This window comes from Myotis lucifugus, unplaced genomic scaffold, assembly GCF_000147115.1.
Source record: "Myotis lucifugus unplaced genomic scaffold, Myoluc2.0 scaffold_114, whole genome shotgun sequence".
Classification (NCBI taxonomy): Eukaryota; Metazoa; Chordata; class Mammalia; order Chiroptera; family Vespertilionidae; genus Myotis; species Myotis lucifugus.
This window is the reverse complement of record NW_005871162.1, coordinates 2,532,352-2,548,373: the sequence shown is the minus strand read 5'-3', so window position 1 is coordinate 2,548,373 and position 16,022 is coordinate 2,532,352. Positions and strand designations below refer to the sequence as shown.

The window sequence follows — 16,022 nt, the reverse complement described above, 5'->3', positions numbered from 1 at the left end:
TGCGCTAGGACACGTGCCTCTGTCACGCACGAGCCGTGGGCACCGGCTCAATGAGCCGTCACGCCCAACACAGCGGACTCCTTGTACTTCTGCGAAGGGTGAGTGCTCCCCGCGCACGGAGTGCAGTTTGTTTGGATTGTGCAATGACACAGGAGAGCTGTTGCCGTTGATTTTTGCAGGAACTTTTTCCAGGCTAGGAACGTCGCAGGTAATCTTTCATCGGGAAGTCCAACCCTTCGCGACAGACTCCCACTCCCAGTTCCCTCTGACCATCCATCACCGCATGTCAGGGTTCTCCCCCTGGGATCATCCATCTTCTCAGGGGTTTAAAATAAAAAGATCGCGGCTGCACTGCTTTTTTCCCCTCCCTGATCTGCCTCGGTCACTTCAGTGCGGTCCATTTTTAAGGCTGCAGATGGTAGTTCAAGCCTACATATTTCTAGGTGCCATTAATAAGTAATGAGAGTTTTTAAAAATGAAAACATCTATGTACCACAAAGCCCAAAATCATTAGCAAGTGCATCCATTCTCCAGGGGCTGGCTGGTGCTTGCATAACCAGCAGCTCTAATGGCCTGGTTGGGGCCTGAGCTCAGTGTGGGCTATGGGCGCCCCCTTCAGGATCTTGGGTGAAATGCGTGTTCCTCGAATTTGAGATACTAACTAGTCAGCGGGGTAATTGTTTTTGCTAGAACCTTGCAGGAAATTTTCAAAGGAAAAATTTTAGCCCACCTCTAATGGTGTGGTCAGACAAAAACCTTTCACAGAACCAGCCTTAAGCTAATATTAAAATCAGGCAGGCAAGCCCAGTCGGTGTGGCTCAGGGGTTGAGTGTCAGCCTAGGAACCAGGGCACATGCCTGGGTTGTGGGCTTGATTCCCAGTGTGGGGCGTGCAGGAGGCAGCCGATCAATAATTCTCTCTTGTCATGGATGTGTCAATCTTTCTCTCCCTCTCCCTTCTTCTCTGAAATCAAGAAAAATAAATTTAAAAAAATCAGATAGGTAAAATAAATGGGAATATCTTGCAAGAAAAAATATCCCATAAATATTGACATGTCCATTTATTCATGTGATTCAATAGTGCTTCTCCACTAGATGAGCACTGCTTAAAATGTTAATAAACAAAATTAATACAAGACAGGCAGCCATGACCTCCTCACCTTCCCACTCCCTTCCATGGCCTGAACCTGTGCTCTCTCACTTAATCCCCAGCCTTCACTGCTTGCCCCCACATCTTTCCCTCAGTGCCTTGTTTTATGTCTCCCACATGTTTAGTCTTGATTCTCGGGGCCAGACATCTCATTTACTCTTCTCGCCAATGTGGTCCTATGCCCATGACGGCGCTGATAAAAGAATGATCTTTCTTCTTTGAACCTCAATGGCATCTTGTTTCTGCCTCTCATGTGATATTTTGAACACATTCCTTAGACTGAGAGCTTTTGGCTTCATAGCTCATCTTCTCTCTCTCTCTCTAGATGGCCAACTTCCTAAGGGCAGAGCCTGGCTCTTAGACAACCTTGGCCTTCATGCCTGGCTCACAGTGGTGCCCCAGTCCTGAGGGATCGTGTGAATGAAGGAACATGGGAGGCCAACTCTCTTTTCACTTCAATTTCTTCCTTATTAGAACTGCTTAACCAGGTGATTGTTCCCCGGCCTCAAAGGTGAAGCGGACACAAGGAAAGTACGTCCAGGGTGGCAGTTCTTCCTCCTCTCCTTGGAAAATCCATCCAACCTATATTCCTCTTCATTCATTCATTCTTTCAACATCAGTTATTGATGACTTGCGACAAATTAAAAGCATGAGGTGAGAAAATGCTCTATTTCTTACTTGTCTTCTCACCATAATTGTTGTTAAATAAAACCTTTCCAATTTTCCTTTATGCCATTTCTTTATTTTCCTTTAGTTTTCTTTTTATATTTTATTGATTTATTACAGAGAGGAAGGGAGAGAGATAGAGAGTTAGAAACATCGATGAGAGAGAAACAGTTATTGATGACTTTCGAGAAATTAAAAGCATGAGGTGAGAAAATGCTCTATTTCTTACTTGTCCTCTCACCATGGGACCTTTCAGTCCGAAGGCCGAGGCTCTATCCAGTGAGCCAAACCGGTTACAGCCTTCAGTTTTACTGAGATATGAGTGACTTAACATTGTGTGAGTTTAAGGTGCACAACGCGTTGATTTGATACACTTACCTATTGCAAAATAATTACCACTTTCATCACGTCACATAATTACCATTTCCTTTTTTGTGGTGAGAATAGTAAAGATTTACGCCCTTAGCAACTATCAAGCATATAATAGAATTTATGCCATTTCTTTGCATACACATATACATATTTATTTCAGAGAGAAAGGGAGAGGGACAGAGAGAGAGATGAAACATCAGTGATGAGAGAGAATCATTGATGGGCTGCCTCTTGCACGCACCCTACTGGGGATCGAGCTCACATGCACCCAGGCATGTGCCCTGACCGGGAATCAAACCGAAACCTCTTGCTTCATAGGCCAAAGCTCAACTAAAGCATGCTGGCCTGGCTGCCATTTCTTTATAACATCATTCTTCCATGCGGTGTGGAAGGCTATATATCCTTCTCACTCACCCATTCAACATTTACGGTTCTTTTACTCTGGGCTGAACTGGGCCAGACCCTGGGGATATGGAATTAATCAAAACATAAAACTAGAGCATAATTCACCACTCCTTAACTGTGGGCTGTGCACAGTGACTTCCTTCTAAAAGGTACAATATTATGGAAAGGGGAAGAAATGAGCAACTACACAGTGCGGAAGCCTGACTAACCCCACCCCAGCCAGCAGATCTAGGTCAGCATCAACAGTGGAAAGTCATGTTGATAGCATGCGCCGTCGGAAGGATGTGGTGAAAACAGTACTTTACTTATGTGGTCTTCCTCCTATAACCCACCACCCAAGGCTGAAAATGAGAAAAAGGAGACATCAGAAAAATCACAACAGAGGAACGTTCTTCAAAATACCTGCCCAGTCCTCCCCAAAACTGCCAGGATCATCAAAAACAAAGAAAGTCAGAGAAAGTGTCCAAGGCCATAGGAGCCTAAGGAGCTATGACTACCTGGAGGGGAGCCACAGCTGGAAAGAGGATGTTAGGCAAAAACTAAAGAGATTTCAATGAAGTATGGACTCTAGTTAATAATAACATATCAGCATCGGCTCATTAATTGTAATGCACCCAGTAACGTAAGGTAATAATGGAAACTGAGTGTGTAATATATGGGAACTCTGTACTATCTTGGCAGCTTTTCTGTAAACCTAAAATTGTTCTGAAATAAAACACTTATTTGTTTAAAATGGGTTTAGATTTCAAGAATGTCCATGAGAGCACCAGGCTCGTGTGGCTCAGTGGTTGAGTGTTGACCCATGAACCAAGAGGCCCCCGGTTCGATTCCTGGTTAGGGCACATGCCTGGGTTGCAGGCTTGATCCTCAGTAGGAGGTGTGCAGGAGGCAGCCAACAGATGTTTCTCTCTCATTGATGTTTCCATCTCCCGACCCCTCTTCCTTCCTCTTTGCTAAAATCACTAAAAACATATTTTAGCCCGGCCGGCGTGGCTCAGTGGTTAAGTATTGACCTATGAACCAGAAGGTCATGGTTCGATTCCTGGTCAGGGCACCTGTCTGGGTTGTGTGGCAGCCGATCAATGATTCTCTCTCATAATTGATGTTTCTATCTCCCTCTCCCTTCCTCTCTGAAATCCATAAAAATATATTTTTTTAAAAACGTATTTTTTAAAAAAAGAATGTTCATGAGAGAGAAAAACAGTGAGTAAAGAGTATTGTGAGTGTGTAGCAGTCAACAGAACTCAGTCTGCAGGGTGAGAGGAGGCGGGCTGTGACGTGCGGGTAGTGTCGAAGGCAGCGTGCGCACCGCTAGAGAGGCTAAAAATACTGTTGCACATCAGAGAGGGCCTCGCTGAGGTCAGCAGCATACATTTTGGGCAGGAACAGCCAGCCCAGATGAGCAGCTTTCGCATAACAACCAAGAATAGAGAAAGCTGGTGCTGTGATCGACCTAGATAAGGAATCAGCCGTTTCTGCAAAATTCTCTCTTTGAATATGAACCACGATAAACACGCTTTCTCCTTGTTCAAATATTCCTTCAGACTCATTATTCTACGAAGCCTCCTCTTCAACTGCCCCTTCCCTCCTGTTTCCGGATTTCTGCAATTTTCACACTGGAAAAGATGAGTAATGATAGTGGGGAAAATTCTGATGTCGGCACAGGGAACATCCTTACGTGAAAGGGTTAGAGAAGCAAGAAATGGAATAATTCAAAGAAATCCAAGTAAATATTTCCTGCCATGTAAAAATACAATTTCTTTGTTTTTCAAAAGAGAAAAAATTTAAAAAAGAAAAACGAAAAAGTTTCCAGTTGTTTGTTTTTTTAAAGAGCCTGAGGGCAGAGAAATACAGCCCTGTGCTCACCTGCCTCCCGGGTCACCGCAGGCAAAAACAAGCCGGGAAATGAAAACGTGCTGTGAATGACACCAGTCGCACTGGATGCATAGAAAGAAGCCATCATGAACCGGAGCCTGTCTCAGTGTAACCCTTTCTTAGTTTTCACATGTAATATCTCATGGCTTCTAAGAAAAACATAACGTAGGCACAACAACGATTCGTCATCTCATTGAACTGATGAGATGGTGGCTATTCAGAGACCTTCAGTGGCCTGGGTGGGCCTGCCCCCCCCTCCTCCTCGGCATCGATGGAGCTGGGGCCCCAACCACACGCTGTGCAGGTTTCCACTGTGCACCCAGGTGAGCGCGACAAGCAGACGTAGATGGAGAAGACTCAGGCGAATAATAAATGCCAATATGTATCCTGACCCCAAAAGACACACACTAGTATATGGACATGTAAATATGTCAGAAATATTAAAGAACTGATGAAAGAGATGAAAGAAACTTAAAAGCACAAAGGTTTTGTCCTTTGACCTTAAGTTAGTTATTCTTAGACTAGAAGAGGGGAAATAAAGCAGGTAATGGATAGATCTTTGAAAAAACATCTGGATCGTCCCGTGCTGTTCAGAAACAACCTCACAGGAAAGGAAGGACAAACGATGTTATAGAAGCCGGTGGCTAACGCTTGTGAGCGAGTGGTCTAAATTTATATCCTCGAAAAACATGACTCAAGGAGACAACATCACAGCCTATAAATATCCACCGAGCAACAGTATAGGTGATAAATAAAGGAGGCGGATGATGCGTAACCTTAGGTCCAGGTCATTGCTCTTTGTCCCGCTGTCTAAGGAAGACAAGGCTTCACACCTGAGCTGGTGTTGTCCTCAGAAATGAACACTTCGAGGAGCGCTTCCTCTCCCTGCCAATAGCGCGCTTGCAAACACGGTGAACGCGCCTAAAACCCGCCAAACTTTCTGCGAGAAGCGTGGCAAGCATCCCCCACAAAGTCACACAGGGCAAGACGGGCGGGTATGCTCTGTGTGTGCAGGGAAAGCAGCGTTGTGACAGGAATCACACTGGCCATGGTGGGCAGACTAAGCCGATTTTCTGAAAAAAGGCCAAAGCTAGAAAGAAGATGGTGCTGAGGCCTGAAGGCGTTGAGCCCACTGCAGGTCTAAGAGATGCCAGCCTTTGGAACTGGGAGGCGATGAGAAGAGAAAGGGTCATGTGATCCGATTCTAAGCTTCATGTTTTGCTTTATTATATGACAATAAAATCTTGATATGTTTACTTAAAAAAAAATTCGAGGAGAGAGTAAGGCTGGGAGCCGCTGGAGATACCGGGAGCGGGGCTAAAAGTACCACAGGGAGGGGCCTCCGAAGGAGCTCCATTAAAAAATAAATAAAATAAAAAAGAATTTTGACTGGAGCAGGGCCGGCGTGGCTCAGTGGTTGAGTGTCGACCTGTGAACCAGGAGGTCACGGTTCAATTCCCCATCAGGGCACATGCCCAGGTTGAGGGCTTGATCCCCAATATAGGGAGTGCAGGAGGCAGCCGGGCAATGATTCTCTCTCTCATTGATGTTTCTCTCTCTCTCTCCCTCTCCCTTTCTCTCTGAAATCAATAAAAGTTTGTTTTGTTTTGTTTTTAAAGAGTTAGACTGCAGTGTCACATCACTCCACAGGGTATTTTTATTTCTCCCTTATCTTTGAAAAGGAATAATAAAGAATAGAATCAAACCCAAAAAAGCTTCTGGTTACTGGACTACTTGACTGAGAGAACAAATGGAGGTGGACAATACTAGTAAGTTTGCTATAAAGCGCTCTGCGTTGATGTCAGGAGATGGCAGGGCACCAGATCTCATGACCAGCCTACAAGTTTGCAAAGTTGAAGACACTGGGTCAGGCTTCTCATCTCAAACCTGTCCCAGACCCCGCTGTGCTACAGTTTTCTCATGCCCGTAAGGTGATCATGTTGTAAATCACATTCTAGATAGGCAAAGCATTTTAAGATCCCTGAAATAGTCACACAGGCAAGCTATTACTAATTATTATCATCATTATGACTCTCCCAGATGCTATGCTTCAAAAACATCATTTCCCCCAAATCTTTCTTCCACGTGATCGTTTTCTCCCTCTTAAAATTCCCTAGGTTTCCTGATTAAGTCCCATGAACTCCTCAAAGCCACAAGTTATTTCAAAAGACTTATCTGGTCCCAGCACTTGGAGCAGCCTAAGTTGTTTGAATTGCAGCAGAAATGACCCCGGGAGGCCCCTGCCGCGTACAATAGCTCTGGTAGAGTGACATTTAAAATATCAGGAGCTTTCTAAACAGAGCAGGCTCCGTTCATCATCCACAGCCCGACCCAAACCCCAGCACCATTCTCCCACTGCCTCCCCAAGGCCGATGCTTCCAGCTTTGTAGAGAAGCGGCCTGCATTTTGTTTGACTTGCCATTTATTTTGCAGGGAGAGGGGCCTAGATCCTTTGACAACCAGATATTCCATCCTCAAATGGGCAATGGCTCCCTTGTTAACATAATAACAAAGACCCTGGTCGTGCCTCGTTGTAAATAAACCACCATTTACTGCACTCACTAAAGGCAACTTGCAATGATCAACTATGAACTGGTCCCTGAGTTGGGACAAGTGCTCAAAGGAGAGTGGAGAGTGTCGAGCTCAAAAACACAAGTATTTCCTAAGGGGATCTTTGGGGTTTGTTCTTAAGTTCATAGCAGTGGTAGCCCCCTGCTTCTTTTCCCCAGAGGGTAGCCCAGGAGCGCAATTGGAATTAGGTCTTTGTGATAATAGCACCCCCAGGAAACTGTAGACTTTTCCGTATTACAATGAAAATACCTAAAACACTGTGAAAATTAGAAGGAGCCTATACAATAAGGTAGAAGGCCCTACCATAGCCCTGTTTATGCAGGCACGCGTGCATGCACACACACACACACACAATATGTTACAGCATTTGGAATTTTTTCCATTACAACAGTAAAGTTTATAAAAACCACAGGTCAGGATGCAGGTGTTGTCTGTGCTCACATTCTGTAAAGAGAAGTTAGCAGAGCTCCGGCTGCTACTGAGTGCTTTCCTGAGCTGGAATTTGCCAGGCCTGCAGTATTAACATAGAATTATGGAAATTGGAAACAAAAAGCTGGAGTCTACTGGGAATGAGAGGCTCAAGATGAACTCAGCTGGAAAATTTGGCTAACTGAAAGTGACATCCTTTGTGCGGGAATTTTTCTATCTGAAAGCTTTAGCAAGGCTGTAATTATTTTGAGTTTTCAATTCATCCCTTTCAAACGAAGCCTTTTATTTTCTTCGTTGCTCTGTACCTTTCCTTTGTGTGAATTCGGGCGTTTGCCAAGCACTGAAGTGGTAAATTCATATTGGTTTTCTACATATATACATTCCTGGGGAATAGCTAGCAACACAACTTTTGTGTCCTCTCTGCCAAGAAAAACAAAGGAATATTTGTACATCAAAACCTTTTATCTTGTGCACAGGCTCAAAATACCTGCGCACGGCTAAATAAATCACCCAAGAAGAAAAGGCTGATTAAGGCCAATGAAGAATTTCTTTGCAAGTTAATGCTTTTTCTGCACCGTGAATCCAGGGAATGCAAGAACTTCGACTTACCTTGTGGCTTTTGGGTCCCAAATCACAATGTCAGCATCTGATCCTACAGCTATTCTCCCTTTCCTTGGGTAGAGATTAAAGATTTTGGCTGCATTTGTGCTGGTAACCGCCACGAATCGGTTTTCATCCATTTTGCCACTGTGCTGTAAAACCATTCAAGGAAGAAAATGCATCTGTTCTAATGATCAATAGTTAAGAATCTCCTGCCAATCAAACTTGTGTCTCTTGGAACCAAATAGAATTGCATCTAATTTCTTATGTTGTGGAGCCAAACACACCTCATAATGATAAATGATGGGAATGATGGGGTAGCATATGGAAGCCCAAAGATAACTGTTCAAAAATACATCAGCTTAAAAAAAAAATACAACCGCTGTGTTTTTTCCACCATTCTCAGAATCGCATAGACAATAGCAAAATGTTAGAAATGGTATTTCTAATTCTCGTTTGAAGTTCACCACCACCACCTACTACAGTTATTGACTGCAGACCCAAGATGTATGAGTCATCATGAAGACATTAGATGGAGTGTTATAGAGTTAAGGTAAGACACATTTTTAAATCAGGTGAAAACACTTTTTGGAAGAGAAAGAATCGGCTCAAGAATTTCAATTTTGTGCAATTAACTTTACATGAACCAAGAATTATGGATAGTCTGTTACAAAAGATTTTTAAATGGACAGACATTAGAGTTCTGTGACCCCATTAAAATTACTTTTTTAATGTTGAGAGTTTATCTCTACATACATTTATATATGTATAAATCTTTAGATTTATTTCATTATCAAAGGGTCCCTGTCTTAAAAAAATTACTATGTCCTGAAAGTAATATTACCATAAGTAAATTGTCTGAATGATTCACAAAATAACATTGATTATTGCATCATACTAAGAAATATCCAGTCACTTTATTTTTTTTTAAATATATTTTATTGATTTTTTACAGAGAGGAAGGGAGAGAGATAGAGAGTTAGAAACATCGATGAGAGAGAAACATTGATCAGCTGCCTCCTGCACATCTCCCACTGGGGATGTGCCCGCAACCCAGGTACATGCCCTCGACCGGAATCGAACCCGGGACCTTTCAGTCCGCAGGCCGACGCTCTATCCACTGAGCCAAACCGGTTTTGGCTATCCAGTCACTTTAAAACCATTGATATACTTGGGAAATGTAATTGATTATGAAAATCTGCTGTAATAAAGATACTCATTGTAATAACACAAGTTCGAAGAGAAAGGTTGGACTGTTATCAAGAAAATCTAAGAAAAGAGAAAGAGAAGAGAAGTCATCAGGGATGGTTAGAGTCAGGGAAGTGAGCAAGGGGGGTGAAGAAGATCATTGCTAGATCGAGATGCTTTCAAGATCCTTACATGTATATTCATTGTTCAGCTCTCATCCTAAAAGTAATGAAGAAAATTAAAGGGTGTTAGAAGAGTAGCATGAACAGGCCTCCATTTCTGAAGGGTGACTCCTGCACTGGAGTACAGAATAGATTGTAGCAAGCCAGGCTGGAGGCAAGGACACCAGCTGTGGAGACCACTGCAGTGGGCCTCAAACTAGAGTGGTAGACATGAAGATGGACATGAGAAGGCATTTTGGAAACAAAACTGACAGTACCTGTTAGTTAGAGTTAGAAGTGAGTGGTGTTTGTAGGGGATTCTGACGCCTGAGACATGATTAATGTGTCATCTGAGGGAGGGTCTCCAGGCGGTGGGCAAGAACGCACAATAATGAGGACCTCAGGTCTAACCAGCCAGATGTCCCCTGATGATCTTTGCAACTACACGTCAACTGGCTAGACAGGCTAACACGTGAACCGTTAGCCATTTGATTCTTCTCCATCCTCAGGGAGAAATTATTAAGTGATGGGGATTTAAAAAATCTTTGTCTAGACTTTAAATTATGATTTATGTGCCCTCATACAGCTGTTTTTAAAATATTACACCCAAGGTTTTTAGGGATATCTACAAAGATTTCATGAAAAGGAGGTAGAAACATAATACAAAGTATTCACGTATTTTCAGTCGTTCCAAGAATTTTATCAGTGACCCATGAGCTGGGATTCAAGAATATGAGAAATCAAATAGAAAGGCTACAACATTTCAAAGACTTCAAGAAGCTACATTGGCACCCGATCTAAATGTATCTTCTAATGTGTGCAAAGTGGTGCGATGTAGCCTCTAAACTAAACCACGCGGAGAAGAAAATTACATCATTATTTTCGTGGGGCATGGGGCGTTGTGGTGACGGTGTAGCAGTCCCAGTCTCCACCAGAGTAAAAAAGAATAAAAAACTTCTCTGTGCAGGTTATGGCACACTAGTCCTGAAGCAAAGGGGATCCGGGTCGAAGCATTAAGCAAAACATACAGGATCCGCCCTAGCTGGTTTGGCTCAGTGGATAGAGCATCGGCCTGCAGACTGAAGGGTCCCGGGTTCGATTCCAGTCAAGGGCACATGCCGGGGTTGTGGGCTCGATCTCCAGTGGGGGCCGTGCAGGAGGCAGCCAATCAATGATTCTCTCTCATCATTGATGTTTTTATCTCTCTCTTCCTTTCTAAAATCAATAAAAAATATATTAAAAACAAATAGGCAGGATCTTGTGAAACTCACCACGCCTTTTTCCCATATGACTGACATCCGGTCCTCAACACCGTTCACCCGTTGGGAATCTTAGTAAAATCATCCTTCCCGAGAGCTTTCTGGCAGGTGTTGAACGTGCAGTTGTCAGTCCCCGTTGTGGTCAGATCACCACTGCAACAGAAAACCCACCAGAGGATGGGGGTGAGTAGACAGAACGGGTCAGGAGGAGACCACCACAACCTTCCCTAGTCTCCTGACTCCCTTCGCAACCGAGTGTCAGAAAACTGCAATGGGAAAGGAGTAGTTTTTTCAAGGACATATTTCACCCACTCCCATCCCTCCTGTAGGAGGCACTTTTGGAGAACACTCTTACGAGAAACGTGATGATATATTCTAAGCTCGGTTCCATCACTTACGCGTTCTGTGATTACAAGTTTGTCCGATGCTCAATTTCTCATCTAGAAATTGATAATTATATGAGTTTGATGACAATTATTTCAGGATCATTGGCAATAATGAAAGTAAAAGTTCCTGGTGAGGAGGGCACTACACAAGCTGTACCATGGGGCGCCACATGAGCAGAGGCAGGTCCTCTGGGGCAGCCCTTGGCCAAATGGGAACGTTGCGATGAGTGGAGACATGACATTGGTGGAGGATGTTGATGTCAGCAGTGAAAGGAAACCTGCTTTGACTTCTGAATAGCCTTGGGGATGTAGATGTGTGAAGGAGGGAAGAGGCTGAAAGGGAAGGGCAAGTGAACTCTTGTATCGTCTGTTGTGAGAAGTTCTGTTAACTTGGATATGAGAATCTGTGAATAGGGAGTGTCAGGATATCCATGAATGATGCAATTCTCACAAAAACATCATGATGTCCCCGAAAGCAGTGTCTCTGAAAATAGTTCCGATGGCCTTTCATGAGGATCACCTACTCACAGGGAGGATTTTGGTTTTCCACCCCCTAGAGTGGTTCAGCCCTTGATTGTAACCTATGATACCTGTACAACAGGTACATCTGGTTCCCAGGTTATATCACCATAGGAAAAAAGTCAAGAATATCCTGTAGGATGAAAATAAAGCATAATGAAGAGACCTGGCTCTAGGCAACAAGAGACAGAAAAGACGAGGAAAAAAATCAGAAGAGAATAAAATTTCAGTAAAAATGATCTGATTTCTCTGTGTCCAGGAGAGAGATTCTGACACTATTTCATCACATAATTAAGCCAATGCTCTTTGGTCTCCAGATGGAGGACAGTCCCAGAGCCTGTCAGGTCAAGTAGAACAGAATACTGGGAAGTCCATGGAAGGTCCAGATGGTAAAAAAAAAGATCTCTGCTCAAACCCGAAACTCATCAAACACCTCATTTTGGCAAAAACACTTCCCAGTCATCTGCTCAAGGATTACTTAGCCAATAGATTCATGAGGTAGTCGGGAGTTGAAGGGTCTGGTCTCAAGGGGGGCCCCATAACGTAGTGGGCTGCGTGGTGCCATTCTTTATCCCAGTAGTGAGTGCCATCTGTGCCCAGACTTGCGGCTATGGGTTCTCCAAACACCACCTTCCCTGGAAAGTTAAAAGGAAGCATTCAGTACCTTACCGTGTTCTTAAAAGAAACCAACTGACAAACACGTAAATATTCGTCTCGCCCGTCTTCGTAAAGGATAATATGAATCCTAAACCTTTAGGGAGAAGGACTTAAAAATAAAAACTACTTTTTTATGGAGCATTTACCATGTCCCAGCCACTGTGCATTGTATATTATGGCAATGGTTGTGCCCACTCACTGATATCAGACTTGGCCACGTGGATGACTTTGGCCAATTAAATAGGAATGGCAGCGCCATGTGCTGCTTCCAAGCAGGAGTTGTTAAAACCACAGTGACCCCTAGCCGGTTTGGCTCTGTGGATAGAGCACTGGCCTGCGGACTGAAGGGTCCCAGGTTCGATTCTGGTCAAGGGCACATGCCCAGGTTACGGGCTTGATCCCCAGTGGGGGGCCTGCGGGAGGCAATGATTCTCTCTCATCGTTGATGTTTCTCTCTCTCTCTGTCTCTCTCTCTCTCTCCTTCTCTGAAATCAATGGAAATATATTAAAAAACAATAACCACAGTGAGTCATGCTATCCCCATCCCCTCTGTCATGAGACCAGCAGAAGCTGCTCTGTGAGTTGTGTCTCAGGTGACAGAGAATAGGGAGCAGAGGCGGAGCCAGCCCACGATGGACATGACTATGAATGAGAAATGAATCGCTGTCGTTGTAAGCCAATAGTGTTTTAGGTTCATTTGTTACTGCAGTGTAACCTAGCAAAAGCTGGCTGATACATGTGCCATTCTAACGGAATCGTCTCAAAAGCCTACATAGGAAATACTATTATCTCTATTAAAAGATGAGGCTAGAGTTTATGGGGGTAAATGATTTCTCTATAGTTACATTACATGCACTTGATAATCGATGGAGAGCAGGACATAGGATTTGGGTCCAGGCATTTTGACTCCAGGGGTCCTAACTGCTATGCTATGCTACCCCGATGACAATTATCCTACGGTCATATGGAGTTCAACCCCAGAGTATCTCTGCTGCAAATAAATTGGTAACCTTTTCACACCCTTAAGGACAAAAGCTCCCTCTAAAAACATATTAAGTGAAAGAATACAGATAAAATTGTAGCCAGAAATGCATATTTAAAAAATCATGCAAATGAGGCCATCAAAAGCACACAATGTTAGAAAAGTTAATAGTGCAAGGGAATTTGAATTTAAAATCAGAATCCTTACCTCTGATTAGCATTTGTCAGAATAATAGATTCCCTAGCACCCACCTGATCATATCCAAGCAGTCATAAAGGAGAGAGCCTAGTAAAGAGATGCTGGCCTACCAAGTTAGCTCACTCCAGCTCATCAGAGGCCAGGTTTGAGTTAAAATCCTGCTGTATACGGGAAATTAACTGCTTTCCTCAGGGAGCACTGACAGTGGATGGCCACCAGCTGCCCGAGTCATCTTAAATTGGAAAGTAGCACCCTATTATCTCACAGATCATTTCTCCCTCAAACTAGCCACTGTCCTCCAGCTAACCTAGGAGTAATGAAAAACCAGGAAAGCAAGGCTTATAGGAGCCTAACGAACGTTGCTTCTTACATCACCGAGTATCAGACCTTGGTCAACAAAAGTTACCCCCCAGGGACTTAGCCGCTGCTAATACACACACACACACTAGGTGATCCCACCCCCCTCCTGTTGGTCACTGTCCTAGTCCCAGGAAAGGGGAAATACCGTTAGCATCTCTTTCTGGTGTCTGAAACAAGCAATCGTTTTTAATATAAACTAAGAGCTAACGTGCTATTTTCTGGAGAGGTTACAGGATGGACACACTATTTTATTTGCAGGTATGAAGAGATCTCTCTGTTCTGAGAGGACTTCTTACAGGTGCGTGGACAATGAGAAACTCAGGGACTTGATCAGCAATCACTATGTAAGTTGCCAACTTGGGAGTCCTCATGGTGCTTCCTCATAGAGGAAGGGTCCTGACCACTTGTTCTGTTCAATCATTTGGGCCATCAAGGTGACAAGGGAATACTGTTCCAAAAGTTCTATAGTTGTAATAGCGCTCGGGAAATACTCAAAGTGTCAGCATCTACCAGGAGTCTGCCAGGACTGTTTTGAAACCAGAGAACAGCTAATTTCCTCGGAAGGGCTTAGCTCCTTTAAAATGTGACCGCCGCTCTTTCGCATCCAACAACCTCTTTGTTAGCTGGGCTATTTTCAACAGTCTCTCCATGAAGCATCTGGAAATATCAAGAAACTGGAAACTGAAAGCGTAAACATTCCCAACTGCTCTTCCCCTATTTTACAATGGTTCTAGACATTTTCAAAGGACTGAACAGCATGCAAGAAATAAAAGGGGGAAAGCAAACAAGGGGCTTGGATAAGCCATAAATTGGAAAATCAAACTAAGCAATTCAGCATAATTGTGGGTTCTGTTAGATTTGGGCTAAAAATAAAGTCATAGCAAAGATAGCTAACATATGTATAGCGCTCTATAGTTTGCAAATATAGCTTGAAGGTCATATATCTCATTTGACCTTCATGGCAACTTTCATGCTGGTTTGACAATAAACTGATGCTCAATAAGACTAACTAAAGTGCCCAAGACACTAGGGTAGTAAGTGGTCCACCAGAATTAGACCCCTAGCATTCCGCTAGCATGTCATGTATATGCACTGTTACTAGGAAACGTGCCATTTTTCATTTCTTGATAAAGAGCATGTATTTTTATTTTTTAATGTTTTCTTTTTCATTGTTGTTCTTTTCTAAATTGAATTTATTGGGGTGACATTGGTTAATAAAACCATACAGGTTTCAACTGTACAACTCCATAACACATCATCTATCTGCACACTGCATGGTGCACCCACCACCCAAAGTCAAGTCTCCTTCCACCACCATCTCCCTTTGCCCTCTCCACTCCCCCCACTCCCACCTCCCTTCCCCTCTGCTAATCACCTTACTGTTGTCTGTGTCTGGTTATTTTTGTTTTTATTTTTTGCTTAATCCCTTCACTCTTTTCACCCAGCCCCCCAACCCTTCTACCCTCTGACAACTGTCAGGCTGTCCTATGTATCTATGAGTCTGCTTCTATTTTGTTGGTTTATTTTGTTCATTAGATTCCACATATAAGTGAAATCATATGGTGTTTTTCCTTCTCTGATTGGCTTATTTCACTTAGCATGATACCCAGGTCCATCCATTTTGTTGCAAAGGGTGATATTTCCTCTTCTTTATGGCTGAGTAGTATTCCCTTGTGTAAATGTACCACAGCTTTTTTATCCACTCATCTACAGATGGGCACTTGGGCTGCTTCCAAATCTTGGCTATTGTCTATAACACTAAAAGTATGTATTTTTAAATGTTGAAGCCAACCACAAGCTATTTGTGGATGTGGCTGAGCAATTTTCCAATTTCACTTCCTGGTTTCACTTACGACTCTTAGCAGGTTGGTCGTGAAAAGTGCTGTACCTGTCCCGTCGGGTACCTCTGGATCACATTGAGACCAGGTGGCCCCAACAGTTCTTGGGAGATAGTACATCTTCACCATTAATGTCCTTCCCCCTACCCCAGCAAGTTTCCCATTATGCTGTAACCTGTCTACCCATACATGCTCTCTCCTTGTTTGTCCATCTTTTGGCTCAAAACTGAAAAAAGACTCTGCACTTATGATGCAATCTCACACTTACAGGAGTTTTTCCCTCTGAGGGATTCTAAAGATTTTCAAATAATGAAACATGTCAAAACAGTCTAAACTCCCTCCTGACCAGACCACCCATGAATTAGGTGAAAGCGATGGAGCAGACGTTTACACCTTGTCTGGATTTG

At 43.4% G+C, this 16,022-nt stretch overlaps 1 protein-coding gene across 1 annotated transcript in view; it reads right to left on the bottom strand.

Moving 5' to 3' along the window:
* Nucleotides 1–16,022, bottom strand: part of DPYS (dihydropyrimidinase) — a 68,919-nt gene that overhangs the window by 27,584 nt on the left and 25,313 nt on the right. The window contains 4 exon segments of the mRNA XM_014459706.2: nucleotides 8,077–8,219; nucleotides 10,688–10,734; nucleotides 10,737–10,828; nucleotides 12,059–12,215. Coding sequence (XP_014315192.1) covers nucleotides 8,077–8,219; nucleotides 10,688–10,734; nucleotides 10,737–10,828; nucleotides 12,059–12,215 — 439 coding nt within the window.